The sequence below is a fragment of the Nicotiana tabacum genome, chromosome 22, assembly GCF_000715075.1.
Source record: "Nicotiana tabacum cultivar K326 chromosome 22, ASM71507v2, whole genome shotgun sequence".
NCBI classification, from domain to species: Eukaryota; Viridiplantae; Streptophyta; class Magnoliopsida; order Solanales; family Solanaceae; genus Nicotiana; species Nicotiana tabacum.
The window spans coordinates 55,369,864-55,391,920 of NC_134101.1; the positions used below are offsets into that span (position 1 = coordinate 55,369,864).

The 22,057-nt window shown below is 39.7% G+C and overlaps 1 protein-coding gene across 2 annotated transcripts; it reads left to right on the forward strand.

The window, feature by feature from the left end:
• The first annotated feature begins 14,431 nt into the window (after positions 1 to 14,431).
• LOC107765533 (uncharacterized) lies at positions 14,432 to 21,607 on the forward strand. Of its 2 annotated transcripts, XM_016584196.2 has the most exons (9): positions 14,432 to 14,846; positions 15,502 to 15,706; positions 16,649 to 16,739; positions 16,844 to 16,989; positions 19,158 to 19,401; positions 19,490 to 19,594; positions 19,754 to 19,936; positions 20,086 to 20,290; positions 20,940 to 21,607. In XM_016584196.2, the coding sequence occupies exons 1-9, from the start codon at positions 14,621 to 14,623 to the stop codon at positions 21,422 to 21,424; spliced, it is 1,890 nt and encodes a 629-aa protein (XP_016439682.1). In that variant the 5' UTR covers positions 14,432 to 14,620; the 3' UTR covers positions 21,425 to 21,607. The 2 variants fall into 2 exon arrangements, with proteins under 2 accessions (XP_016439682.1, XP_016439684.1); XM_016584198.2 differs by lacking the exons at positions 16,649 to 16,739; positions 16,844 to 16,989 and having other exon boundaries at positions 14,468 to 14,846.
• The last annotated feature ends 450 nt before the right edge of the window (positions 21,608 to 22,057 follow it).

Here is a 22,057-nt window from a genome sequence, read left to right on the forward strand (position 1 = left end):
ACTCTAATAAACTTGCTCATGACTCATGAGACCTATGTCACCTAGATCTCTGATACTAACTTGTCACGACCCAAAGTCTCACATGTCGTGATGGCGCCTATCTCAATACTAGGCAAGCCAACAATCTAAATAAACTACCATATCTTTTTAAGTTTGAGAAAAAAATAATTAAATTCAGCGGAAGAAACTCACAATTTCGAATATAACACTCCCAAAACCCGGTGTCACTGAGTACATGAGTATCTAATATGAATACAAAGTTTGACGGATAAAAATCATTGTCTGAAAATATAGAACAATACAATAATTAAACAGGAAAAGGAATCGAGTCTAAGGACATCAAGCAGCTACCTTGATAGTTCCCAATAGAATTAACTTTGAAATCTAGCAGCCGTCGTATCCGGGAGTACCTGGATCTGCACACGAGGTGCAGAGTGTAGTATGAGTACAACTAACTCAATAATTAACAAGACTAACCTCTCGACTGAAAGTAGTGACGAGCTCCGCAGGTACATTCCTGTCATTTACTCTTCGCGATCGCGGAAAATGCTTCGCAAAGCACAAAACTTTCCAGCCCAAAATTTGCCTTTCGCGATCGCGAGTAACAAGTGCCCAGCTCTTCAAGACAGCCTCTAGTATAATGGTCATAACGTTTTGTACAAAACTCCAAATTACAAATGGTTTAACTTTATTAAACCTAGACACCAAGGGCTATTTTTCATTTGTTTCTCACCTCCCAATTCCTTATAGATTGCGAGATATAAGCTCCCAAAGTCATCCCTGTGCAACAGAGATTTCCAAACTCTTCCTAGACAACCTATAATGTATCCACCATAACGTTTTGTACTCAACTATAAATTACAAATGGTTTGCCTTTCTGAAAACTAGACATAAAGGGTACAACCTTTATTTTGGATCATCTCCAAATTCCTTATAGATTGCAATATATAAGAATCCAAAGTCGGGTCAGTGCAGCAGGATTTTCCTCTATGTGATCGCGAAAAGGCTTCCGCGATCGCGATTCATAGTGCCCAAACAACAAAATTGCTCTTCACGATGACGGCCATTTGTCCGTTATCGCGATGCATACCTCTGTGGCCAAAAGTCAGCAACTAAGAATGGCCTAGAAATGGTCCAAAATTACCCTTCACCCGAGCTCCTCGGGACCTCAACCAAATATACCAACAAGTCCTAAAATATCATACGAATTTAGTCGAAGCCTCAAATCACATCAAACAATGCTAAAACCACGAATCATGCCCCAATTCGAGTTTAATGAACTTTGAAATTTCAAGTTTCCAAAAACGGCACCGGAACCTATCAAATCAAGTCTGATTGACCTCAAATTTTGCACACAAGTCATAAATGACATAACAGACCTATTAAAATTTTCAGAATCGGATTTCGATCCCGATATCAAAAAGTCACCCCCCTCCCCCGGTCAAACTTCTCAAAAATTCAACTTTCATCATTTCAAGCCTAATTCCTTTACCGACCTCCAAATAATTTTCCAGACACGCTCCTAAGTCCAAAATCACCATACAGAGCTATTGGAATCATCAAAATTTAAATCTGAGGTCGTTTACACATAAGTCCACATCCGGTCAACTTTTCTAACTTAAAATTTTCAATTATGAAACTAAGTGTTTCATTTCACTCCGAATTCCCTCCGGACCCGAACCAACTAACCCGGTAAGTCTTAAAATGACTGTAAAGCCTAAATTGAGCAGTAAATGGGGGAACGGAGCTGTAATACTCAAAACAGTCGGTCAGGTCGTTACATTTATACAATTCCCCCATGAGGTATGCTCCCGCGACCTTCCGCACCAGGTAGCAAAGTTTGCACCTCCATACCACCAACCGTACTAATTCGGTAAAGCAATCAAAAATCTGCAAATCAATACACAAAGCCTCTTTACACAGAACGTCGTTCTCAGGTGACACTAAAGAAAATGTTAGCTTACTCTGAACATCTGAATTCTCATCTGCATCATCCGAGCTCATGACATTCCTGTCAACACCGAACCACAACCTTGATCCTCCACTTTCAATTCCCATGTCGCTCACTGTACATATCATATCGTTACGCGAGAGTACAAGAATTCATCATAACCCCTGAACTACTAGTAGAATAAGCACTTCATTGGCTAGGAACCTTTCACTTAACTCATTTCAGAAGAACCATTGCAACATGCAACTGTATCCCCAATAGCAGAAAATACAAACCTCAAGTCGTGGTCTAAACCGTCATAACTTTTCCGGGATCCATTTACATATAACCAGGCCATTATAATCAAATACCTCCAAATCAATTAAATTACAGTGCCTGTCAAGCCTGCACGTATAACCACGAATCACCCACATAGCTTACATACCGAAGGAACTCATCATTACCGAAATCACGATGATTCAAACCATTACTAACTGACCCAACTTCTTCCAATTTTACTCTTGACTTGCCTTAGAAATAATAATAGCTCCATTCAAAAACATAACGAACTCGATCAACACTCATCCCGAGTGACCCGAATCACAAGACCACATCGTCTTAATACCCACTGCAAAAACTTGATCCTTAACCACACAACGGACCCAAAATTCTTAGACATCGCCCTTACATCCTTGAACCCATTAGAACCACTACTAAAAGTCACCCACTCTATCCTATTCTCGAGCATGACCAAACTCCAACGCTCTGCTAGCACATAAACACCCTCTCAAAGAAGCAACCAGCTGAATTCTCTTCCTTGTACATCACTTCCACAAGAAACATAAACTCTAAGTCTTCTCAAAACTGCACATGAATCGATAAGGCGAAGTATAGCACACATTCATCAAGTTCTTCGCTCGAATTACCCCTGATGTTTTATTTTTCTTAGTCATAATAACCCACCAATGCACCGATAACCAGAAATCGCACAAGCAGACAACCACGTGCTCCAATCGTAGACAGTGGGCTCCCCCACTTAGCTTTAAGCTACAATTACATAAACCTAGAACCCACAAAGATTCCTGCTTCTCAATCAACATGATCTCGCACCTTTAAGCCGCCAAATTTCTCAAAATCTTATGTTAACCTTTTTATAAAATATTTAGAATTATCAGCCATAATCGCACACTCAATCTCCTATTAGGTAATAAGTAGAGCTCTTCGTAGAAACTTCATCAACATCACGCAACCGCTAACCTACTCACAAGAGATAACCTACCTGTGGAATTCCATGTCGACATCTTCCAACGACGCTGCACTAGGTACAACCACCAAGAATTCAGTAAAACCTCCTGAGCCCATACTCGTCCACCAGTAGTACAAGTCTATTCATTCCCCATTGCTATCGACTAAAAGTCCGACAATATGCTCCAAACTCTAAGTCATGTTGCATCCAAAAATGATAATCAAGTTTTCACACCTCTCTTCATTTCAAGAAAACTTCTCTTTGCCATGTTCAATCTTTCTCAGTGCGGGAGTCTCTATCTCAAATAAAAATCCACCCACCACGATTCCCAGATCGTTCTAAACTTTTCTCAAGGCACGTGGGTATCCTACCATAGAATCCATATGCTAATCTGCCACTCTCACTTCGGTTAAACCATCTCCTTTAAGCAACTTCTCGACCTCTGCTTTTCATAATTGACCTGCTAGTAATTCAACTACCGCGAGACACCTCCCGTCATGTCCTTCATCATACTTCACTGCCCAATTGTTGCCTCAAATCAAATCCATACTTGTAGCACCTGAACTAATAAATCGCTACCAACTCTAACCCTCCTAAAAGATCATCTTTATCGAACCATCAACATTAAAATACCAATTCGATTCCGAAACTGCTATAATCCGCTATCTCTGACAACCGCTTCTTAGGCACCACTTCACAATACCCTGCCCCAAAGGAAAATCGAGAAGACCATAACACCGGCGAACCTTAATGCGTTCAAACACGAATGACGACACCACGTCGCAGATGAGAATTCCACCATGCTAAAAAATATCAAGTCTCGCTACTCCAATAACCAAAGCCTGAACATCCATAGACCGATTGTCTTTCCCCCTGCTAGAATTAAATGTCGAACCCCTAAACCATGCACTGAGAAATCCTCCTTTCGAGTCATTCACTGCCTCGACACATAGACAAGTACCATACCATTACACCAACACTGCGCGATAACAATGCATGAACATCATAGCAATCTGTGTGTAGCCTCAAAACCATAGGCAATACTGATACAGGGCATGAAACGACAGAACCCCCTTCCATAAGATGACAATAATAACTCGCTCGAGTACATAGGGAAAAACATCCTGCACCACATCTACAGTACTACTACAACTCTTCAATGCCCAATTGATAACAAGCGCTCCACGCCACATAAGATTGAGTAGGAAGGAAATAAAGGCATAATCCTCAAAGGAATCAAATCGCATGATGAGGAATCAAGAAGGGAAGTGCTCCTACAACCCTGTAGCCTCTCGAAGATACTCTGTGCCGATCCGCAAGACTCTACTAGACTTGCTCATGACTCGTGAGACCCAAGTGAACCTAGTGCTCTGATACCAAGCTTTCATGACCCAATTTCTACTATAGGTCATGATGGGGCCTAACGTCACCGTCAGGCAAGCCAACGGTGATTGATCAATTTGATTACTCATTTTATTACTTTCGAAATCATGAATTTTAATAAGGAAGGAAATTTATACTTTTAAATCCACGGGAAAGTACAAAATTTGTAGTTTATAAGAGAAATGAAAGGCGATGAAAATATACAGAACCATAAGCATCAACTAGTATATCCCAAACCCGATGTCACAAGTGCATGAGCATTTACTAAGGAGTACATTAATAATACAACATCTGTCTAGAATGTAAGTGAGACAGGATAAAATAAATAGTACGATGGAGACTCTGTGGACTGCGATGCATAGCCTGGAATGCAGCTCACATAAAGTCTCCTCAACAGCTGCGCCTACGCGCCAACATGATCACCAAATGAACCTGTCAGATCCTGCACATTTAGTGCAGAAGTGCAGCATTAGTATGTAAATAAATGCGTACCCAGTAAGCATCTAGCCTAACCCCGGAGAAGTAGTCATGAGGGATCAACATCGACACTTACTAGTGGTCCAATAAATCAACATGGTAAATCATAAACAGATAAGAAACACAACAATAGTAGTGAGGTAAAACTGTAACTAACACAATTTTCCAAAATTTCTTTCTAACGATATCAATTTATCAATCTCGTATTCTATCTCAACAGCTCAGAAATATCAAGTGACAATATCAAACGGATAAAGAAGTACCATATAAGATGCAATGCATCAGTGGAAGGAAGAACCTCATAAATATTTAGATTGTTAGCGATATAATGCACGATTATGCTGAGGTCATACGGCCAGATTCAGAAAGAAGATGATATTGCCGAGGCGATCGGCCCGATCCCATCATAACATGTACACTATCGTGGGTCGAGCGGCATGAACCATAGATGCATATATTATATTGTTGAGGCGAATGGCCTGCTCCCATGAGAGTGTGGTACATAATCATGCCGAGGCGTTCGGTCCACTCCATAAGAAAGGAAAGGAATTATCGAATTACGAGACACGAGCTTACGATATAGTATATGAACACAAGGTGAGTATAACTCTTATCGTTTCTCAAATTACTTGCCAATAACTCAAGGTAATAAGGCTCGGCCTAACATATATGCATGTATTTCTAAATCAACTACAATTATATTTTGAATTAATTAATCCAGCAGAATGAATTCAAATATTTCAAGTATTACATGGTAAAGTCCTAAGAGTCTACCCGGACATAAACAAATTTTAGCTACGTATGTACTCTCGTTACCTCGTGCGTACGTAGCACCCATAACTATTAGCACATAATAATTACATCACATAGGTTTTCAACGTGCCTCGATTCCAAAAATTTCCGAAGATAAACTTTACCCATAACACCACGAACTCAAATATATAATTTATTCCCAATTCCATATCTAATTTTGTGGTCAAAATCCAAAAATACCAATTTCTAGGTTTTCTACCAAAATCTTGAATTTCTACAAATTTTCATGTTTAAATCCATATAGAATCCATGAAATTAACTTACAACAAGTGGGAAATTACTTACCTTGACATAGATGATGAAAATCTTCCCTCCAAGAGCGCCAAAAATCGCCCAACCAAATAAAAATATGAGAGAAATAGGCTAAGTCTCGGATTAAAAATACCCCACTGCCCAGCGACTTTTGCACCTGCGGACGCATTTGCGCGCTTGCGAGCCCGCTGCTGCCAGAAAAATCTCGCTCCTGCGAAAGTCCACTGTCAGCAGCCCATCGCACCTACAGAAATTCCTCAGCTCCTGTGCGATCAGAGGTGCAACACTGCCTCGTGCATCTACGCATTTGCCCGCACCTGCAGCACTGGCCTCGCTTCTGCGCACACGCTGCTCGCCTCCGCTTCTGCGAATACATGCCTAGGCTGCCCAAGCCACTTCTGCGAGCTTCACCTCGCTTCTGCGAGGTCTCTTCTGTGACTAAACTTCCGCAGAAGCGATCGCACCAGTAATAGAAATTCCAGCAACTCCAACAAGGCTCAAATAGATCTGAATCACATCCGAAACTCACCTAAGGCCCCCGGGACCCTGTCCAATCATACCAACCATTCCCAAAATATGATGCAAACTTGCTCAAGGCCTCAAATCACACCAAACAACATCCAAACTACTAATCAACGATAAAAATCCTTCTTTAAACTTTCAAACTTCCAAACTTCGACGAATGCGTCCGAATCATAACAAAATATTCTGGAATAACGCCAAACTTTACGTACAAGTCACAAATCACGATACGAATCTATTCTAAGGCTCAAAACCCCAAACATACATCGATAACACCAAAGCCAACCAAACTTAGGAAATTCTTAAACCTTCAAAATGCCAACCTTCCATAATAATTGCCAAAATACTTCCGGACCACCCGATACTCAACTCGAACATACGTCCAAGTTCGAAATCATCATACGAACCTATTGGAACCTTCAAATCTTGATTCCGAGGTCGTTTAATCAAAAGTCAAATCCTGGTCAACTATTCCAACTTAAAGCTTCCGAATTTAGAATGTTTTTTTCAAATCAATTCTGGACTTCCCGAAATTAAGTTCCGACTACACATACAAGTTATAATACATGAAGTGAAACTAATCAAGGCCTCAAACTGCCGAAAGACACGCTAGAGCTCAAAACGACCGGTCGGGTCATTACAGTTAAGACGAGTAATATATAAATCTAGGATAATTTTGGTAAGTAAGTTTCAAATATTGTATAAGAACCAAAAAAATCGCTTTAAGGAGGTAGCTTTTACAGTTAAATGTAATTTGAAAAGTTGTTAAAATAATAGTAGTTCGTAGCTCTCCAGCAACATATAAAGTGAGAGAGAGGGAATGGATAAGGAAGGACCATATCTATTAGAGTGCATATTATTAGAGTAAATTTCATGGACGGTCATTCAACTTTGTGTTCATTATACAGAAGTCACTTTTCTTCTTTTTGTTACGTAAAAATCATTCAACTTTGTGTTCATTACCCAAAAGTTACTTTTCTTTCTTTTGTTACACAAAAATTATTTTGCTTTGCTCTATTTATAATAAAAGTCACCTTGACCAGATTTTATAATACTTTTACTTGAAAAGTCTATTATGTCCTTGACATTAATCCTCTCATTTATGTAATACCTTATATATTATATACTATATAATATATTTTTACCTAGGTATTTTATTTATAATTAAAATAAATTTAAATTATTTTGTTTATTATTTTTATAATCAACCAACACGAATTTGTTTAATCATATTCAAACATGAACATATTTTAAATATAAAAATGATAAAAAATAGTATTTATTTTTAAAATTTATTTAAAATAATAAAAATAGATTTGTTTAACAAATGATAATTTTTTATAGTCAATAAAAATTTTAAAAAAAAGTTTCAAAGATATTTGTGTTTAATATTAAGTTTTTAAAGCTTTATCCATTAATATTATTTTTTTGAAAGTATTAATCTGATGTGTCATTTTGCTAAATGTGGGTATTTTATTTATTAAATTAACGGGTATAGATTGGCTGATAAATCAATGAGATTTGATTTTTTAATTTTCATCAAAAATATTTCATTAAGCATGATTAAGAAAGTGGACCTGAGATTTGTTCACGGTAACGTTACTAACAAATTTAAAAATACTACTTATATATCTTGAAAATTAATATTAAGAAAACTTAAGTGTACGAATATATTATAAATAAAATAATATTAAGTTATTTTAAATATAAGTAAAATACCTAGGTAAAAGTAGAGATATAGCATATAATATAGAAGGTATTACATAAATGAGAGGATTTATAATGTGAAGGGCATAATAGACTTTTCAGATGAAAGGTTTATATAATTTGGTCAAAGTGATTATTGTGATAACTAGAGCATAATAAAATAATTTTTGTGTAACAAAAGAAAGAAAATATCATATTGGTAATTAACACAAAATTGAATAACTTTACGTAACGAAAAAAAAAGTGACTTTTGGACAACAAACACGAATTTGATCGAACAACCTCAAGTAAGCACCATAAAGAAGGACAATTTCTATACATTGATGTGATGACTCGCCATGTCATCATGCCACATAGGCGCCATTTGGCATATATTAATGCCATGTGTACGCTTACATAGGAGGAATGCTTGCATTTGTGAGAAGATTCTAGAGAAGTATGGACAAATCCTTTGGAAGATCCTAGATGCTTAAGGATTTGCTAGGAAAGTCCTTGGAATCTTCTAGGCTTGTAGAGAATTCTAGAGAAAGCCCTTATCTTGTAAATATTAAGGACTTGTGTAACAATTAATATTTACACACTAGCCCCTAGGAGACTAGTATATAAAGGGGGCCATTCATTTGTAATTCATCAAGCAAACAATTCAAGTTCTCTCTAATACAAAGCTTCCTTTAACAATTCTCTTGTGTTCTTTCTACCATTCTCTTAGCGATCTTGAGTGTAGTAAGGTTGACTTGGCATAGCAAGAACGTGAGCAAATTGTCAAGTGCTGCACGTGTACTTAGTTAACGACTAAGGACGTGACACTACCCTATAATATTTTTGACTATGAAAGAATACACAAGCACATTGAAGAGCAAAGGAAACGAAGCCAACGTCATCTAGGATGCTGCTGGTATGAGCGATCGTAACAAAAAGAGAAATACCACCAACAAGAGCCAGGAGGTGCCACCCGAGGTTGTGTCAAACGAAGGGCTTACATCCCAAGAACCATTTTCCACTGAGGGGAGCGAGGATGAAGTGGAGGTCCTGCCCGAGGACATCTCGCTCGGTAAAGAGTGGGTGAGGAAGATGAACGCGGGGATGGACGCCATGAAGATCTTTGGCCAACGCTTGGGGAAGGTGGAAGGCACCCTTAGCGTTCTTGAGGGGAACACTATTGAAGATATTGAGAGTATCCGAAATGACTTGGAGGGACGTACACAAACCGAGATGGAGCTAAGGCAAACCATCACTGCCTTAAAGTGCAGACTCATGGAGGCTTTGAGTACTATCGATGCTATGAAGACAAAGATAGAGTCACTCAAAGAGCATGTTAGTGCTGGCGTGACCGAGGCAGCCAGCAATGTTGTGGTGATGAGGGAGGCCAAGATCGAGGCTCCCAAACCCCCGATGTTCAAAGGTGTTCCTGATGCACAAGAAGTGGAAAACTTCCTTTGGCACTTAGAGAACTACTTCAAGCAAGGCAAAGTGAAGGACGACAAGGCCATGATCAACACTGCAGTGTTGTACCTCTCAGAGACTGCCATGCTATGGTGGATAAGGAAGATGGCTGACGTGGATAAAGGTATATGTACTATTCACAATTGGGATCAGTTCAAAGATGAGTTCAAGCGACAGTTCTTTCCAAACAATGTCGTGTACGAGGCAAAGCGTAAGCTTAGAGAGTTGAAGCAAACATGGAGCATACGTGTCTATGTTAAGGAGTTCACTGCCCTTATGCTTCAAATCCCTAACCTGACCAATGATGACTTGTTGTTCCACTTCATGGACGGGTTGCAAAATTGGGCCAAGCAGGAGTTACAACGCCGACAAGTCGCAAATATAGACCAAGCCATAGTGGAGGCCGAATCATTGATGGATTTTAGGCATGACAAGCACGACAAAGGGAAAGTCAAAGAATCAAAGTTTAAAAATGTCAAAGGTGGGGGGGACCGTGGCAAAGGCAAGCAGATACAACAACAATACGACAAGACTCAAGATTCCAAAATGTTGAGTGGCCGTCAGGGCTATGCCTAGAAGAAGGCACAGGCCGAGAAGAAGGGATGTTACATATGCGGAGGGTCGCACAGCTTCAAGAATTGTCCCGACCTAAAGAGCCTTAGCGCCATGGTCCATGAACGGAAGGAGCAGCCGCAAGGAGAGAGTTCGGGAACCGCACATTTAGGTATGATCGGATTATGCAGTGCTGTCACAAAGCAATCTATCCAACCTACCGAGAATGGCAATCAGTACGTGGATCTCACCATTAACAACAAGCCTGCTCGTGCAATGGTAGATACTAGAGCAAATCATAATTTCGTCACTGAGGCTGCCGCAAAGAGACTAGAATTGAAGATTGCTCCAACCAACTCTCGCGTTAAGATTGTAAATGCCGAAGTACAGAATACTCGTGGGGTAGCTAATGGAGTTGGTGTCAAATTGGGAACTTGGAAAGGTATGACAAACTTTACCGTAACCGCTATGGATATCTTTGACATCATATTGGGACAAGAGTTCTTTAGACATTGTCATACTTTGATCGACCCCTACCTCCAACATCTCTTAGTTATGGAGTGAGAAGGAGCTTGCTTGGTACCTATAGTGACTATGACACACGGACAGATCCAAGCACAACTCTCAGTTATGCAAGTTGTCAAGGGGATCAAGAAGGGGGATCCGACGTTCATGGCAATCATCACAAGTCTGGAGGAAGACAAGAGTTTTCAAGAAACACTGCCGCCTTGTATAGAGAAGTTGCTTGAGAAAAACAAAGACGTCATGCCCGAGGAGTTGCCTAAGAATTTTCTGCATAGGCGAGAGGTGGATCACAAGATTGAGTTGGAGCCAGGGGCTAAGCCACCCGCATTTGCCCCATATCATATGGCACCGCCCGAGCTAGAGAAGCTTAGGAAACAATTGAAAGAGCTGCTAGATGCTTGTCACATTCGCCCATCAAAGGCACCTTTTGGCGCACCAGTATTGTTCCAAAAGAAGAAGGATGGATCACTACGCTTGTGCATAGACTACTGAGCACTTAATAAGGTCACAGTGAAGAATAAGTACTTGATCCCGCTCATTGCTGACTTGTTCGATAGACTTGGGCAAGCCAAGTATTTTACCAAGGTGGATCTTCGCAAGGGCTACTACCAGGTTCGCATTGCAGAAGGGGATGAGCCAAAGACAGCATATGTGATGAGATATGGAGCCTTTGAGTGGTTGGTGATGCCCTTCGGCTTAACCAATGCCCTGGCCATATTTTGTACCCGTATGAACAAGATTTTTCATCCCTACCTTGATCAGTCCGTGGTAGTCTACCTAGATGACATAGTCATCTACAGCAAAACCTTGGAGGAGCGCATAGCGCACTTAAGGAAGGTTTTCCAAGTCTTGCGGGAGAACGAGCTATACATCAAGACGGATAAATGCGAGTTTGCACAATCAAAGATGCACTTCTTAGGCCATGTTATTAGCAATGGCGAGCTGCACATGGACGAGGCTAAGGTACGTGTTGTCCAGGAGTGGGAGGCACCTATAAAGGTAACTGAATTGAGATCCTTCCTTGGCCTTGTTAACTACTATCGTCGGTTCATCAGTGGTTACTCAGCAAAGGCCGCACCATTGACTGAGTTGCTAAAGAAGAACAAGCCATGGGTTTGGACGGAGCATTGTCAAAGGACGTTTGAAGACCTCAAGGCAGCTGTAATAGAGGAGCCAGTTTTGGCATTACCTAACTTTGCAAAGACATTTGAGGTGCATACAGATGCCTCAGATTTTGCCATTGGGGGTGTCTTGATGCAAGATAAGCATCCCATAGCATTTTAGAGCCGCAAGTTAAATGAGATGGAGCGGTGTTACACAGTTCAAGAGAAGGATATGACTGCTATTGTGCATTGCCTTCGTACATGGCGACATTATTTGCTTGGGTTGAGGTTCGTGGTCAAGACCGACAATGTAGCTACTAGCTACTTTTAGACGCAGAAGAAGCTCACCCCAAAACAGGCTCAGTTGCAGGATTTCTTGGCCGAATTTGATTATGTGCTGCAGTATAAGCCGGGCAAAAGTAACATTGTAGCCGATGTCTTGAGCCGGAAATCCGAGCTTGCTGCAATCACTTCAACAAGATGGGACATTCGTGAGGCTATAAAAGAAGGCATGCAACATGATCCAGCAGCCAAACAACTTATCGAGTTAGCCAACCAGGGCAATACGAGACATTTTTGGGTCGAAGACGGCCTACTACTTACCACAGGTCGGCGGGTCTACGTGCCTAAGTGTGGAGACATTAGACGGAGGATCATAAGGGAGAGTCATGACACAATGTGGGCTGGTCATCCAGGCCAACGTCGCACTAGAGCCTTGGTTGAGTCAGTCTACTATTGGCCACGCATGCGAGATGACATAGAGTGTTATATGCAGACTTGTCTTGTCTGTCAACAGGACAAGGTTGAGCAACAAAAACCCGGAGGACTTTTGGAGCCACTACCAGTTGCAGAGCGTCCATGGGAGAGCGTGACTATGGACTTTATCACTTGCCTACCGAAGTCTGACGGTTATGGTACTATTATGGTGGTCGTGGATAGATTTTTCAAATATGCCACCTTCATGCCCGCCACACCAGGTTGCACTGCCAAGGAAGCCGCCAAGCTATTCTTTAAGAATGTGGTGAAGTATTGGGGCTTACCAAGGCATATTATCAGTGATCGAGACCCCCGTTTTACTGGAAACTTTTGGAGAGAATTATTCGACATACTTGGCACAGAACTGCACTTTTCCACTAGTTTCCACCCACAAACAGATGAACAAACGGAACGGGTCAATGCCTTACTAGAATTCTACTTGAGGCATTATGTAAGCGTGCATCATAAAGATTGGTCAAGGCTCCTAGACATCGCCCAATTCTCTTATAAATTGCAGCGGAGTGAGTCCACGGGGCGGACACCATTTGAGCAAGCCATAAACTCCACATTCATTACTAGCCGCGTTCGAGGGAAAGAGTTTGGGGGCTTATCATATGGCCAAAGGATGGGAGGAGCAGCTTGACACTGCTAAGTCCTACTTGGATAAGGCATCTAAGAAGATGAAGAAGTTTGCAGATCGTAAACAGCGTCCCACGAAGTATAGAGTAGGGGACATGGTCATGGTTAAGTTTAATCCAAGACAGTTTAAGGCACTACGGGGCATGCATCAGAATCTGATTCGCAAGTATGAAGGGCCATTTAAGATAGTCGCCAAGGTAGGCAAGATCTCAACAAGCTTGACATGCCATCGTATCTTAAGATCTACCCAGTCTTTCATGCCAGCATGCTTAAGCCATATCATGAAGATAAGGATGATCCGAGTAGGGGCCAATCAAGTCGAGCGCCTATTACTATCACCTCATCGCATGATAGGGAGATTGAGGCTATCATGGATTACCAGGCCAGGCGAAAACAAGGGCAAAAAGCCACCGCTATGTTCTTCGTCCATTGGAAGGGGCAATCACTGGAGGAGGCCACATGGGAACGATATGAAGATTTATGGCAATTCAAAGATAAGATCCGAGAGTTTATGCAGCAACATTGCGCCGCGGTCGTCGCAACATTAGGTGGGGGAGAGTGTGATGACTCGCCATGTGATGCCACATAGGCGCCATTTGGCATATATTAATGTCATGTGGAATCTTACATAGGAGGAATGCTTGCATTTGTAAGAAGATTTTAGAGAAGTATGGACATTTCCTTTGGAAGATCCTAGATGCTTAAGGATTTGATAGGAAAGTCCTTGGAATCTTCTAGGCTTGTAGAGAATTCTAGAGAAAGCCCTTATCTTGTAAATATTAAGGACTTGTGTAACAATTAATATTTACACACTAGCCCCTAGGAGACTAGTATATAAAGGGGGTCATTCATTTGTAATTTATCAAGCAAACAATTCAAGTTCTCTCTAATACAAAGCTTCCTTTAACAATTCTCTTGTGTTCTTTCTACCATTCTGTTAACGATCTTGAGTATAGTAAGGCTGACTTAGCAGAACAAAAACGTGAGCAAATTATCAAGTGTAGCACATGTACTTAGTTAACGACTAAGGACGTGACATTAAGGACCGTATACATTAGGAAAGACCATTTTGTTCATTTTCCCTCTCCAACAACATATAAATTAAGAGAGAGGGAATAGATTTTTGTTTTTTCTTTTTAACTTGATGTTCTACTGAATAGAGCTGAGATAGCAGTAGCACTGAGTTCCTATCCTTAATTTTTGTTCAAGCTATTCATTTGAGTTCTTCACTTTTATATGTACTCCTAGTGGAGAGCACTCTAGCCATTAACAATGGGGAAATTTGCAATAACAACAATTATGATGGGTTTTCTGCTGTTGTTCTTGTGTGCTGGTGTTACTGAAGCAGTGTACATGAAGTACAAAGACCCAAAACAGCCATTGAATGTTAGAATAAGGGATTTGATGAACAGAATGAGTCTTGAAGAAAAAATTGGTCAGATGACCCAGATTGAGAGACATTTAGCTGCACCTAATATTATGAAGAAATACTTCATTGGTAAGCGTTTCACAAAAATCTTGAGATTTTACATTACCATTATGGAGATGTATCGTTTATTATAATTTTAAAAAATTATACATTTGAAGATTTTTTTAAATATATAAATGTGTATATATATAAAATTGCCAGTAAAAATCTCGAGATTTCTAGTAGTAATTCTTTTTTTTTTTTGTTTTTTGTATAATATTGCACCAAGATGAGTTTAAATTGAGCAACATGGTTAGTGAGTATTCACATAGCCAACCCCGCTTGCTTGGGATTGAGACATAGTACTAATAGTACTTGTTATAATTCATATATATATTGCTTGGGATTGAGAGAGAGAGAGTCTGATGGCACCGGTGGCGGAGCTAGGGTTCAATTGAATCCCCTTTTGTATAGAGTAAAAACAAAATTATTCACATATATATGAACTTTTGAATCCCGTTGACATAAGGCAGGTAGTTCAGAGATTGTTTTAGGTTGCAGGTTTGAAATTTTTGATCCCCTTGTTAAAATTTCTGGCTCCGCCACTTTGCTGCATAAGAGTACTAGGTGCAGTGCAACTCTGCATTCACAAACTTAACATTTTGGATTCGCCTTTGTCGTGGTGGTTGAATGAAAGCCTGCCCTTTTCTGGTTTAGTGAAGTGTGAATGATTTGATTGTGGCAGGGAGTGTACTGAGTCTTGGAGGAAGTGAACCAGCTCCAAAGGCTACTGCTGCGGACTGGGTAAAGATGGTTAATGAAATTCAGAAGGGTTCCCTTTCAACACGCCTCGGTATTCCCATGATCTATGGAATTGATGCAGTCCATGGGCACAACAATGTCTATAAAGCCACAATTTTTCCACACAATGTTGGCCTTGGAGTCATAAGGTAAAGGAAATGGTAGTAACAATTATTTGCTTGCAACTTATTGAGCGGCATTCTTCTTGTAAATGTTTATACTGAATGTGAAATTAGAAGAAATATACATGGTAAGTGTTTGTGATATATAGTCTATGCTTCAACTTTTGGACTTGATAGGCGTGAAAATTTGATTTTTCCTCATTACGGTTCTAAGCTATGGAATCACATTGCATAAACTTGGGAGGTGGGGCTGACTTGTTAATTTAGAAGATCTCCAAAAGTGTCTGTAATCAGGAGTCGTTTCTAGAGATTGAGTATTTGACCCCTAGTGGTGATTAGAATACTCTTGAAGAAAATTGAAATTACATCTTGTGTTGGAAGTTTGTGTCTTTGAACCTTTGATCAATTGTGCTTAACTAAATTGGGTTGATGCTGAGACTTACTCCCCTATTTCTCTTTACCAGTGGTGAGAAGAAGCATGGCTTCAAAATTCTAGCTGGAAATTTATTGTGTCGTATATTTTATTTGCAGGGAATTTGGAAATATCATAGTCAAATAATGGAAATGTGAAGAGATATTTTGTTGACCTGTTCCTTACATATAGAAGAGATTTAACCCCCTTTTTTCAGCAAAAGAAGAGATTTAACCAATTAGTTGGTTATTTTTTTTTTTTTTTGATAACCGTGGTGTCCGGGCCAACTTGCGCGCACTAATTCCACGGGATACCTGCCACCTCCCACCAGCAACAGGTACCAGGTAACTCTATCCACCAAGGCTTGGATAGATGGGAAGAAATCACCTAGTATTTGCCTCCGCTGGGATTTAAACTTGAGACCTCATGGTTCTCACCCACTTCATTGACCACTAGGCCACACCCTTGGGTGCAATTAGTTGGTTATTTTACAACTTGCTCTTGAAGCTTTTTCATCTCATTCACTGATACATGGAATAATCTCAACTTTGCAATAGAGACCCACAGCTTGTGAAGCGGATTGGGGTTGCGACTGCTCTTGAAGTCAGAGCTACAGGAATCACTTATACTTTTGCACCTTGCATCGCAGTGAGTACCATAACATCATATGTAGCCTGTACGGTATTGTCTTTATTTAATAACTTTCATCACAAGTCTGGGTGTTTATCTTTGCTTGATACCTGTTATCATAGGTGTGTAGAGATCCAAGATGGGGCCGGTGCTTCGAAAGCTACAGCGAAGATCATAGAATTGTTCAAGCAATGACTGAGATCATTCCTGGTTTACAAGGAGATATTCCAGCTAACTCCCGTAAGGGTGTTCCTTTTGTTGCAGGAAAGTACGAATCTCTAGTCTTTGATAGTCTTTTTCCTTTTTGACCCTTGTAAAGATATGGCACTTGGACCTAACTCAACCCCAAAAGCTAGCTCATGAGGGGAGGATTGCCCAAGTGCATATAAGGAGACCATCAGTCCCCAACCAATGTGGGACTCTTACCCACTCTAACACCCCCTCGCACGCCCAGACCATCAACTGAAGCGTGGACGATATAACATAGGGGACAAACGGGAATGGACCTGGCTCTGATACCATGTAAAATATAGAGTAAATGGAGGAATCTTCTTTTTTATTATTGCAAGAAGTAATAAGTATATATACAAGTACATAGAACCCTAACTATAGAAAGAATAAAAAAGGAGATCTTATAAATTTGCTATGAATCCCTATAATTCTGCTAGCTATGTACATTACATAAAAGTATGTCTACATTCATTTTGTAGTATGTCTACATTCATTCTGTAACATTCCTCTCAAGCTGGAGCATAGATATTGATCATGTCCAGCTTGTTATGAAGGTAATCAACTCGAATTCCATTCAACGCCTTTGTGAATAAATCAGCTGGTTGCGCTCTTGCCTTCACATAGCCAGTGAATATCAAGTTCTCCTGAATCTATAACAGTCAACCTCAATATGCTTAGTTCTTTCATGATATACGGGATTTGATGCAATATGGAGGGCAGCTTGATTGTCACACCAGAGTTTTGCTGGTATTGGATGCTCCAACCAAATTTCAGTCAAAAGATGATGTATCCACATAATCTCACACGTAGACTGAGACATAGCTCTGTACTTAGATTCAGCAGTGGATCGAGATACAACACTTTGCCTCTTACTTCTCCACAATAGTTCCCTCCAATAAAGACAAAATAGCCTGCAGTAGATCTTCTGTCAATTTTGGATCCAACCCAATGAACCAGAGAAGAAGTAAGAATCAAACAGAATAGAGTTCCAACTGATATAATTGAAAAGTTCCACCAAGAATTTGCTCAACTAGAACACTCAAAGTATCAAAATAATGGAAGAGGAACCAATAAAATTCCACTAAGAAGATACCCCAACAAATATCCAAAAGATCAAGTAACAGAATCACCTCCAACCCAATCACCAAAATGATCTTCAGTTGAATAAAGCTCAACAAGCCAAAGATTCACAGAGGAGAATTTTACCAAGAATATGGAGTCCTTAGATAGTAGTCTGATACCAAATCAGCAAATGGAAAGTCAAAAAAAAGATGATTTTGACCAAAGAGAACAAAATTGACAAAACCTGGAATGCTTTGAAATCTACCCAGCCGAAATCTGATGAACAAGAAACCACAAAATTCTGATCGAAAATATCGAGCCAACATCAGAAATGAAACCCCGAACTGATCCCCTCGTACCAAACCTGGTCTATGACTTCCGGCGAACTTTCTAAAGCAACACCGGCGAATCAAATGTATCTGCTCTGAATCATCAAAAGGATCACCATCATCTTTCATAAGATGCACATCAGGAACCATTGGAGTACTGCAGGATAAGGATATATTAAGGATAAAATGAGAAAAGATCGCTTAACATGGTCATGTCTTGCGTCGACCTCCAGATATCCCCGTCCGTAGATGTGAAACCATCATGAGTGAAGGTTTTAAAAGGAGACGATGTAGTCCTTAAATCACATGGAAGGAAATTATCTCGAAAGATCTAAAATCTCTTGAAATTAATGCAGACATACCGAAAGGTAGCGCACAATGGAAGAAAAAGATTTATATTGGCGACACCAGTCAGTTGGAAATTTATTTTAGTCATGCTAATTCATTTACTTTAGGCCTATGCTTTTTAGGAGTCTTTTAGCTATGCTTTTTAGGAGTCTTTTAGCCCTATTATGGATTCTTTGCCAATAGGAAATACAGGGAACTTTTAGTGCATTTCATTTTTGTATTTTATACTTTGTATAATGTTGGCTTGTGATGAATTTAAACGGAGAAATGATTGGTGAGAATTCATATAACTGACCCAACTTGTTTGGGACTGTGGCGTAATTGTATATACAAGTGTTCAAGTTTCAAGCAGAATAGCAGTAAGCTGTGCATAATACCATTGAAGATGTCTAGTATAAATTGCTTTGGAATAGTTGAGAAAAGTTCTTTTTAGTGACTTGTGCTCATTTTTGCAAATGTGCTTTAGGACTAAAGTAGCAGCCTGTGCTAAGCACTTTGTGGGCGATGGTGGCACTGTCAAGGGCATTGATGAAAATAACACTGTCATCAGTGCAAATGAGCTACTTAGCATCCACATGCCAGCCTATGTTGATTCCATTATAAAGGGTGTGTCAACAGTAATGATATCTTACTCAAGCTGGAATGGTATGAAGATGCATGCTAATCGTGATCTGATCACTGGTTTTCTCAAGGGAAAGCTCAAGTTCAGAGTAAAAAAGCAGCCCTCTTCTAAGTTATTGGTCTAACTATAGTGAGGAGATTGCTGATCGTCATATCTTATGCTGGTCTTTATTTCAGGGTTTTGTCATTTCAGATTGGAACGGTATTGACAAGATTACTGATCCACCCCATGCGAATTACTCTTACTCTATTCAGGCTGGAGTTCTCGCTGGAATTGACATGGTCAGTCTAAAGGATTAATACCAAAGTTCTGTTATAGAATATGTAATTACTCGTTATTTCCCTCTAAATTGTCACCTGACACCTTTAGCTCACCATTAGTCAACTCAAGTTGTAATCACTTTTCACTTTTCTAATGTATTTAGTAATTGATTGTCGCAGATTATGGGTCCAGAGAACGTGACTGAATTTCTTGATGATCTGGCTTTCCAAGTCAGGAACAATATCATTCCCATGAGCAGGATAGACGATGCAGTTAAGAGGATATTAAGGGTTAAATTTGTCATGGGTCTCTTTGAGAACCCATTGGCTGATCTCAGCTTAGCGAACCAATTAGGAAGCCAGGTAATTTATCATGACAGCCTTCCCCAAGAGGATGTGAGACAACCTCTGTCAAAATGACAAGTTTCCTTTCTGGAATGTGAATTTTCTTCACCTGGATCTATCTACCTTGACTTAGTTCCTTTTTTTATCAACTTAAATTCTCTGTGTAGGAACACAGAGAATTAGCAAGAGAAGCAGTGAGGAAATCACTTGTACTATTGAAGAATGGGAAAGTTATTAGCCAACCACTAATTCCCCTTCCAAAAAAAGTGGCGAAGATACTTGTGGCTGGTAGTCATGCTGACAATTTGGGTTACCAGTGCGGAGGCTGGACTAGGAGTTGGCAGGGAATTGGAGGCAACGATCTTACCACAGGTATCTCTATGTTATCTTGCAATTAGAAGTCTTCTCAGTTCTTTAAAAAAATTCTTTCATCTGGCACTTCTATTCAGTACAAATAAAACTCAAACGTTTACTCTGAGCTATTAGTAGTGCACATTATATTTGTTTCGACGTCTTAGAATTCTGTTAAAGAACAACTTTGCCTCTAATTTAGATGGCTGGTTGATTAGAGCAGAGATCCAGAAAGAATCTTAGCGCTAGTTGTTGTAGTGGAGTTAGTTAAAAATACGTTTGTTATTAGTTAAAAATGGTGAGTGCAATAGTTCGTCTAAGGGTGACGTCAAGAGTAATATAACATAGTCTTATCTTTTACTTTATTCTTAGACATGTAAAGCTTTTTCTTCAGCGAAGTTTAATGTGACTCGGGATGGAGTAAAATGGGAAGGTGAATTGAATAGGTTTGCCTGGCCACCTCTACAAACTTTAGACCAAATATTTCTACTTTTCAGACGAATTGCAAGTAATGCACTGTTTGAAGAATGATCTAAACCCTTTTTCCTCTCATGTTAATAAAGTTACTCATAAAGATTAATGTCATTTCATTGTCAAAATCTGTGAATGGGAATTATTAGTTCTTGTGGCATCAGACTGAACAAGCTCTCATATATTTGGACACAAACAGGAACTACAATTTTAACTGCTGTGAAAAACACAGTCCATCCATCTACACAAGTGGTCTACCGGGACAATCCAGATGTAAACTTTGTAACGTCCAACCACTTCTCCTATGCCATTGTTGTCGTAGGTGAAACACCCTACGCAGAGACGTTTGGCGATGGTGCAAATCTTACAATACCTGAACCTGGTCTCAGTACCATCACTAATGTCTGCAGAGTCGTGAAATGTGTCGTAGTTGTCATCTCCGGGCGTCCAGTCGTGGTTGAGCCTTATCTTGCAAATATAGACGCCCTCGTGGCTGCATGGCTTCCGGGAAGTGAAGGACAAGGTGTTGCTGATATTCTGTTTGGTGACTATGGATTCACAGGCAAACTTGCCCGCACTTGGTTCAAGTCGGTTGACCAGCTTCCCATGAATGTTGGTGATCCACATTACGATCCTTTGTTTCCTTTCGGATTTGGTCTCACAACTGAGCCTGTCAAGAGCTAAATCTCCTCTGTCGGTCTCCCACTTGCTGTTCAATCGTAATCTAGAGCTTTATTTATGCCTTGTATCGAACAATTTTAGTTTTCCCTTAAAGAATAGAATAAGGGAAACAGAGAAAAACAAAGACTATCTTGTACAATAACAAAAGGTGAAAAAATATTATGAATGAGAGAAGAGTATATCTTACACTGTTAGTGTAAACAATAATGTTTAGGAGGAAAAGGAAGTAAGAGTCAAGGAAAAGCACCATTGTATTCAATGTGGTGAAATGGAGGAAGGACTCCCGCCAGTTCATATTATCTGTTTGTTAAGATTTTTGTACATACTTTAGGAAAGACATCTAATAGCTTTAAACATAAAAATATTTGTCTAAATTGTCATTTATCTCTCCTTAAACATCTCATTTAATTAAAACAGCAAGGATCGATTTAGAAGAAAAAAGTAATAAATGACTTGTTTATTTAAAATGACAAATACTTTAAAACAAATTCAATTTATTAAAATGACAAATATTTGGAATCGGAAGTAACATAAAATAGGTTCAACTCTCTTCTAATTTGGTGTTGGTGCAATCTCAGAATCCACTCTAACTAGTTTTCATTGTATTTTTTTTTTAAACATAATGTCTATTTAAAT

Excerpts from the sequence above, each read along its gene's own strand:
- LOC107765533 (XM_016584196.2), top strand. The coding sequence starts at position 14,621 with ATGGGGAAATTTGCAATAACAACAATTATGATGGGTTTTCTGCTGTTG. Across the intron at positions 15,707-16,648 it reads GTTGGCCTTGGAGTCATAAG|AGACCCACAGCTTGTGAAGC; the intron begins GTAAAGGAAATG and ends ACTTTGCAATAG. Across the intron at positions 19,595-19,753 it reads TTCTCGCTGGAATTGACATG|ATTATGGGTCCAGAGAACGT; the intron begins GTCAGTCTAAAG and ends TGATTGTCGCAG.